At 33.5% G+C, this 8572-nt stretch overlaps 1 protein-coding gene across 1 annotated transcript in view; it reads right to left on the reverse strand.

The window, feature by feature from the left end:
* The window catches only part of SI (sucrase-isomaltase), a 110563-nt gene that overhangs the window by 53115 nt on the left and 48876 nt on the right, over window positions 1-8572 (reverse strand). Inside the window, exons 22-24 of the mRNA XM_069083660.1 lie at window positions 5111-5160; window positions 2264-2434; window positions 1457-1612 (exon numbers count right to left, since the gene is read on the reverse strand). Of these exons, the coding sequence (XP_068939761.1) occupies window positions 1457-1612; window positions 2264-2434; window positions 5111-5160 (377 nt within the window). The remainder of the gene's footprint in view (window positions 1-1456; window positions 1613-2263; window positions 2435-5110; window positions 5161-8572) is intronic.

The following is an 8572-nucleotide window of genomic DNA, read 5'->3' on the forward strand; positions in this document are numbered from 1 at the left end:
ATGTAAAATGAGAGCATTTAACAATGTAATTACTAATATTCCTGCTGGCTCTAAACCTATCACCCCCGTGCTGAAAAATCCTTAGGTGGTTTCCATAATAACTATTATTTAGCCATATTTCCTCTATCTTGTACTAGCGAAATTTTTGTTGATTTATTTGTGTGCCTGCTTGCTTATCGTATATATAATTTATAAATTATATAACTATATTTTCGTATATTGTCTATATTTATTCATTCATTCATTTACCTATTTACTTATTTGCTTGTTTATTCATTTGCCCATCAATCCATTTAATTTTTTTCTTGTTTATAAACAAAGACTAAAATATTACATTTGGAAGGCAAAAAAGTGTAATGGAAAGAAAGTTAGAAGAAGTCAGGAGAGATCTCATTTTGACTCCTTATGTAAGAGGAATGTGATCCCGGCCAATTCACTGAACTTCTTGATGCCTCGGTTTCCTTCACTTTAGAATAAAGGAATATGGCTAGATAATATTTAAACAGATATTTAAATATCTATGATTTTTTTTTAGTTAATTTGACCTATATTCTTTTTTTGGATCCCAACTTGGTCGTTGAGCATGTTAGTTATTTCTCCAAGTTCTCAGCAAGCAGCAAAGATAATAAACTCTAAGTGCTAGATGCACTCATGCTAGTCCATATTAACAAGGGACTTTGCACAACTGAGTGAATTAGTCACAAACACTTTCATATACAAGCCTAAGACTAAACCACTGTCATTGGACTAGGGTAATCTAATGCACCCCACTCAACCCCCATTTAACATCCAAGGAAACTTCAGTTCTAACCTAGAAAAAGTAAATGACTTGTTAAATGTTATATAGTTTAGTTTTTCAGAGACAGTATTTGAACCCAGATCCTCTGTTTCCAAAGTCAGTGCTCTTTCTATGCCACTTCTGTGTTGAAAGTATCATGTACAGGGTGGCTAGGTGGTGCAGTGAATAGAGCACCAGATCTGGAGTCAGGAGAACCTGAGTTCAAATCTGCCCTCAGACACTTAACACTTACTACCCATGTGACCTTGGGCAAGTCCCTTAACCCCAATTGCCCTGCCTTCCCGCTGCAAAAAAAAAAAAAAAGTATTATGTACTTTCCAAATTTCCAAACTTAGGAGAAAGTGGAGTCCTTACTCATGAGATGAGTCCTGGGGTTTATTAAACAATACCTCTCAAACCATAATTAAGATCATTCACACTTGCCCACAATAAGTGCCTAATTTCAAATCCCAACTTCCCAAATGCTTCCTTAGATTAACATTGTCATATTTTATAGTCTCTATATTAAAAATCAGTTAAAGAAGATTTTTTTTAATCACCCACTATGTATAAGGCCCTGTGCTTGGCCCTAGTCATCAACAAATTCACATATAAAGATGGCTGTAAAATCTCAGTGTTCAAGTCACTACATGAAACACAAAGTAACACAATTATTACCGTGTTCCATAAACAGCCTCGGCTTTCACAAGTGGCCTGACTTTCACCATCAGCATCTGGATAACAACCAAATCTTTCTTTTATAGGGAAGGATGTACTCCATTTCACTCTGTAAGACTGGCCTAGGGAAAGCTTGATTCCTGTAATGTAAAGAACCTTTAAGGGCAAAAGAGATGATTAGTATCTGCCCCTGATCACTTAGAACCTCTTTACTGTAAGTCTGTCACTTTCTTTCCTTCCCTGATTTTTGTTCATTTAAGTGTCTTTCCTCTATCTTTCTGAAACTTCTTGTCATCCCATTTTCTTTAATGGTTTTGGCTTGCCATCTTTATTATTAAGCAAAACAATAATGTATTAAAAGTATGTTTTTTACAAGAAAAATGTCCAAGGTATAATAATTAGGAGAAATGATGCACCAGGTTGTACATATGGTTCAGAGTTCTGTCTCTAAGTGACCAGTAAGCTAGGACAGGTAATCAGTGAGGGAAAAGGAAAAATTCCAATCTGTCCCTAAGTAGACAGGAACCAAAAGAGATGAATGATCACATCAAGAGAATGGGCCTAATTTGGGCAAATTAATTCCCATTATACATTTTTAAAAATGGATACTTTTGCCAGGGAGTTCAACATCTGTGAGAACCAAATTTTAAATATTTAATTAATTGGAATTCAACAGAATAAAATTGCATGACCCAATGAGCGAAAATATTTTGAAAAACAGTTCAGAGTTTATGAATGATGACATTGAAACCCAAGCTCTTATTCTACAGCAGAGGGAAAATCTACTCGTGCTAATAACATATTTACCTTGTTTGAAGCATCATGATTCCATTGATGGTTGGATGGTAACTCATTGTTATTGGCATCAGTAACTATGATGTCTGTAGCATCATACTCAAATCCAAGAATTTTGATTTCCTCAAAAGCTAATGAGCTGAATGAGGATGATGAATGCACAACAGTAATATCTAATACATTCTAAAAGAAGAAATTTCATTGGTTAAATATCAATTATATCTGAAATTTTCTACCCCTTTAATGTTAAAAATTATCAATGAGCAAATGTATTAAATTCCTACAATATTCCAGAAATTGGACTAGGAGATGAGAATATGAATTATATGTATGTAAACTTTATTATCTATTACATGATACATTATATATTTTGTAACTGTGTTTATATTTTATAATTTATTATGAATTTTATATGTCTAGTCTCAAGAAGCTTATATTCTAATGAAGGATACAAGTACACATAAATGAATGCAAATAAATACAAAAAGGAGAAATACAAGCAATCTCAAAACCATTAAAGGCAAGAAAGTTTTGGGAATGGAAATTGGTGCAAGCACTTAGAGGATCAGGAAAGATTTCAGGTAGAAGGTGGTACCTGAGTTATCTCTGCACTTTCAGAATTGGCTGTCTTCCATGTTTGTAATGTACTCCCCCCTTATTTCACCTCATACAGTCTCCCTCTTGTTTTTTTCAATTATCATCCTTCTACTTTTTACCCCTCTTATTTCCCCCTACTAGTGGGGGAAAAAATAAAAACAAAACCCTTGTAACAAATGTATATAGTCAAGCTAAACATTCCCATCTTAGCCATGTCCAAAAGTGTGTCTCATTCTGCATATTTAAACCAACTTCTCTCTATCAAGAAGCAGGTAGCATTTTTCATTAACTGGTTCCTGGAATCTTTAAGTTTCTTTTCAATATAATTATTTTTTTACAAAGGTATTACTATATAAATTGCTCTCCTGGTTCTGCTTAATTCACTCTGCATCTATTTATACAAATCCTATCAGATTTCTCTGAAACTCTTATTTTCTTCATTTCTTGCACCAGTGGAGCAGTGAATAGAGCACTGGCCGTGGAGTCAGGAGGACCTGAGTTCAAATCTGACCTCAGACACAACACTTACTAGCCCTGTAACCTTGGGCAAGTCACTTAACCCCAGTTGCCCTGCCCTCCCTCCTCAAAAAAAAAAAACCTCCTATAAACAAGATGCATACACATATGTGTTTGTGTGTATATGTATGTGTATTCATGTTACAATGTAACCCTACCATCTTTCTTTGGGGTAGAGGACTAGTAGTGATATTACTAGTTCAAAAGACATGAGCTAATATTTTGTTGGGCAGAATTCTAAATTGCTTTCCAAAATGGCAGTCACGCTTACCAGATGCAAAAATAGTGCATCGATGTGTCTGTTTTCCTGCAAATCTTCCAACGTTTGGAATTTTCCCTTTTTTTAGTCAAATTTGCTAATCATGTGAGTACATGATAGAACCAGAGAATCACTTCTATTTTAATTTGTTTATTGCTAATAATTTAAAGTATTTTCTCATGGAACTGCAAAGAGCCTCTTGCTTTGAGAATTGCTTTTCATATGCTTTGACTATTACCAGTTATATACCCCCAAGAAAATACTTCATCCTCTATATGAATCCTTTTCTATTGCCTGCTAGTTAACTCTCTCTTAAATTACCTTACACTTAACTCTGTGGTATGTATTTGTATTTATTCATTTTCCATTTATGTTGTATACACTTAAATGTGTATGTTTTATCACTCCCATCATAATGTAAGCTAATTTTGAATAAAGATTATTCCAGTCTTTGTATTTGTATCCCCAGTGCTTAGCAAAATCTCAGAATAAATCTCTTAATAAGCGTTTGTCAATATATTGAAAGAAGACAGGGAGTCCTTTAGATGAAGGTCAGGAGGGAGTGGATTTCAGGCATGGGGAATCATCAACATAAAGGCATAGAGAAGGGAAATAGAGTGTTGTGCATGAAGAACAGAGAGAAGGACAGACTATCTGCATCACACAACAGATGGGTAAGGAATGGAGGGAGTAGGAGAGATTAACAAGGTTGAAAGCTCTACTGAGAAGTTTATTGTTGATCTAGAAAAAATAGGGAGCTACTGTTGTTATTTTTTTCTAGGGGAGTGCAACAATCATATGTATGCCAAAGGAAAATGACTGGCAGCATGGAAGTGTATGGTGTATATAAAGTATGTGTCTGTGTGTGTGTATACAGATAGTATTGGGGAGAGACAGATGGATAGAACTCATCAATTTAAGAGATTCTATGGAGGTAAAAATAACACAATTTGGAAAATGATCATGTGTGTGATGATGGGAAGTTGGGAGTTCAAGGTATTAGTCCTTGGAGAAAGGAGGAAATGCAGAAACAGAGTATTTGGAAGAGTGCCAATAAGAACAATGTTCTCTTTTGAGTATGTTTAGTTTGAGATGTTAATATGACATCAAATTTTAAATGTCTAATAGCCAGTGGGTTATGTGGACCTGAGAGGCAGTCATGACAAATGTAATAATCCTCACTTTATAGCTGTGAAAACTGAGGCTCAAGGAGTTTGTAATTTATAGCCATACTGCTACTAACTGCTTAATGTGAAAGCAGGCTTCTTCTCACTCCAACATATTATGCTGCCTCTGAACTTGTTTGATTGTGCTGTTGGTGAAAACTGGAATTTTCCTAGGCCCTTAGTTTATTACACGTATGAAAAGCTTGAGAGATAATCATACAATCATTTAAAATAACAACACAAATAACTCACTACTTTAAGTACTATGCTTAATAGAGGAAAGAAAATGTCATTCACCATGTCTCCAAGGAAGATACTTACAGAAGCAACTGAAAAGTTATAGAAGATGTAGTTTCCTTTTTCTATTGAATCTGAAATTGATATTTTAAAAGCACAAACATATTAAGTTATTCTTGAATGAATTAGTATCCCACAAAACATCTTGCTAAATATAGGTTACTTGATCACTAATAACTATGAAATATATACGGGAAAAAATTAAAGGAATTCATAAGAAAGTATTATTATAAGGGAAGGATAGGGTATTTTTCCATGTTAAATTAAGTTTTCATTGATTCAAAAATATCTATTCAGCTAGGTGGTGCAGTGGATAGAGACCCAGGTCTGGAGTCAGGAAGTATGAGTTCAAATCCAGCCTCAGACATCTACTAACTGTGTGACCCTGGGCAAGTCACTTAATCCCATTTGCATCACTTTCGTCTTATTTAAAATGAGTTGGAAAAGGAAAGAGCAAACCACTCCAGTATCTTTGACAAGAAAACATCAAATGGGGCCACAGATAGTCAGACTTAACTTAACTTAACAACAACAAAATATACACAGTAAAATATTGTGGTTTTTTTCCCCTTTTGAATCTATTATATAGGTTTAAATGTATTGGTCTAGCACTGTCTTTTTCAAGGAGTATTAAAATACTTCCAAAGTATTGGCAGAAACACTAATGTGTTTTATATGTGTGTGTACATCTATATGTATATATATATGTGCATTATGCACATAAATACATAAAAATACACACACACTACTATTCCAATATGTCTATAAGAACACTCCTATTACATTGCTCATTTTAATTGTAGGAGGTTGTGGTTCCCACTGGAAGGAGTTGGTGGAGGGTTATTTTGTTTTTTGTTTTTTTGTTTTGTTTTTTTGCTACCTATATTGATTAGAAACTTTAAACAAATTGAAATTGTACAGAGAACAAAAGAGTGGATATAAACATTTCTAGCCCTTTCAGTTTTGTAAAGTGCTTTACATACAATGGGAAACAGGAAACATCAATGAGGAAAATGACAACTTCCTATATCTGACAAGTGGCAAAACATTTAAACAGGAGCTTCAACATAAGGATGGGAACAAAAGACAAGATGAAACTGGAGCAGCTCACTTAAAATAAATCAGGGATACTGTATTTTCTCACCAGGCACATAGCAGAGGATCATCATAGAAGAAATATAGATCTATATATTTTGTTGTTATTCACACATTTTTCAGTCATGTCTTACCCTTTCTGACTCCTTTGGGGGTTTTCTTGGCAGAAATGCTGGTGTGGTTTGCAGTTTCCCTCTGCAGCTCATTTTAAAAATTAGGAAACTGAGGCAAATGGGGGGCAAGTGAATTGCCCAAGGCCACACAGCTGCTAAATGACTGAGACCAGATTTGAACTGGGGAAGATGAGTCTTCCTGACTCCAGTGCTGGCGCTCTAGCCACTGCACTACCTAGCTGCCCACATCTATCTGTACTATTTCTTTAATTTCAATCAAAATGAATCAAAGTGGAGGTGGCATTGATCAATCAGTCAACCAACAAGCATTTATAAAGTGTCACCTATCTCTTTAGCACAGTGCTAGGCATTGGAGACACATTAACAGTCAAAGAAGAACTATCCTCGTAGTCTTAGATTCAATCAGCAATGGAGGTGGCAGAGTATATTAAAGGTAACATTGTTTCCTATCTAAAAGGTTGAATAATGCTTGACCAAAAGTGACATTTCCATCTTCAAGTTATCCTATCATGGAAAATGCATCTGTAATTCTCTATATTAATGTATTGTGTCACATTTGAACTAACAAGAGATATTGATTGGATTTGCAATTACTTAAATAGCATAATCACACTAAGATCAAACAAGCAAATGCTTAATTCCTATTTTTTATTATTATTTATAATAAAGCCTGGTAAAACTTATGCTTGTTTCTAAATTATTTCTCTTTAGTACTTCAGGGACATTCTCCTACAATTTCCTGGACTTAATTTAAGATCTTTATTTTTTTGGTAATTTGATATTTATTTTTGTATTCAATAAGGGTAAATCAAATAATCATAAACTATGGAAAACTGCATACACAATATATACATACATATGTGTGTATCTCCAAATAATAAAGAAACAAAACCCACTAAGTTATAGTGCTTTGGAATGCAACCAAAAACTGCTTGAGATTAACTGACATTGAAATATGACACAAATTAAAATTAGTGCAATAGATCTACACTTGGTGGGTCAAAAGGCTTTGTGACTGATGGAAGTTTGGGCTACTGGATTCCATGCTATGAAATTTGTACAAATTAAATATTAAAGTAGTTTTAAAGTGAAAATAAAGTAGGAATTTGATTATAACCAGTAATGTTTTATTAATTCTAATTTAGGAAAAAATTAAAAACAAATTGTTAAAGTTGATTTGTTTCCTTACTTTATGCCAAAAAATATTTGGTATTATAGATTTTGCAGTTGTGGAATTAAAAAAAAAAAGTTAAATCTTTACATCTATGATCACAATTCTGTTTCATTTTCACAGGTCATAGATTTATTTTATTTAAAAAAATTTTTTAAATATAGTAGAAGTTATATACTACATAGAACTAATAGTAAAGATATCACTATTTAAAATCTTAAATCTCTAAAATGCAATCATCACATCTCTGCATTTAACAAAGTCTTCCTACAAAAGACAAATAATTGAAGATAATTTTAAAATACAAATTAGTGGAATGAATTTATATTCCATTTATGTTTGAGCATTCTTTTAGCTCCAAATGAGTCTATGCTGGAGGATTCTTGATTCTGATGAGTTAGTCCATCAACAACTTGGTCATATGCCCCTTATATGCAAAATTGCGGACTCAAGCTTAAGGTAGGGGAAGCATCCTAAGGCAAGATGTCATTGAGAAAATCTCACAATGATGTCAATGACCTTAACCTTTCAGTGTCATAAAAATAGATTTCTCTAGGATCAATATTTTCTTGAGACCTCATGGTCTTGAACAAATCAATATTACTAGTAACTTGAGGGAATATGGCACTTGGGTATTTAGAATGAAAACTAAACTTAGTATCAGAGGAGAAAGGTTTAAATCTTTTTATACTATTTAGCACTTTTACAATTTAAGCAGGTCATTTTGGCCTCAGTTACCTCATGGGTAAAATTAGTTAGTCCAACTAGATGTTCTCTGGCAACCCTTCCATCTTTAAATCTATGATGCTATGACTTTGTAAATGTTTTTCACCAAAGAAAAACTCTGGGGTCAGGAAAAGATCCCACTTAATCTTTGGCAATACCACCTCATCTTTTTTTTTCCCCTAAATGTTTGAGTATGGCATAGATAGTTAACTTGTAAAACTGACAGAAGAAGTAAACAAGTACAATAAGTAACCCCATAATGTAAACTTTTCCAAATATATCACAAATGTAAGAAGATGCCAGTCATATGCTTTATATATATATATATATATATATATATATATATATATATATATATAT

The sequence above is a fragment of the Petaurus breviceps genome, unplaced genomic scaffold (assembly GCF_028583685.1).
Source record: "Petaurus breviceps papuanus isolate PSGF00001 unplaced genomic scaffold, PetGlider_PUasm1.0 173, whole genome shotgun sequence".
Taxonomy (NCBI): domain Eukaryota; kingdom Metazoa; phylum Chordata; class Mammalia; order Diprotodontia; family Petauridae; genus Petaurus; species Petaurus breviceps.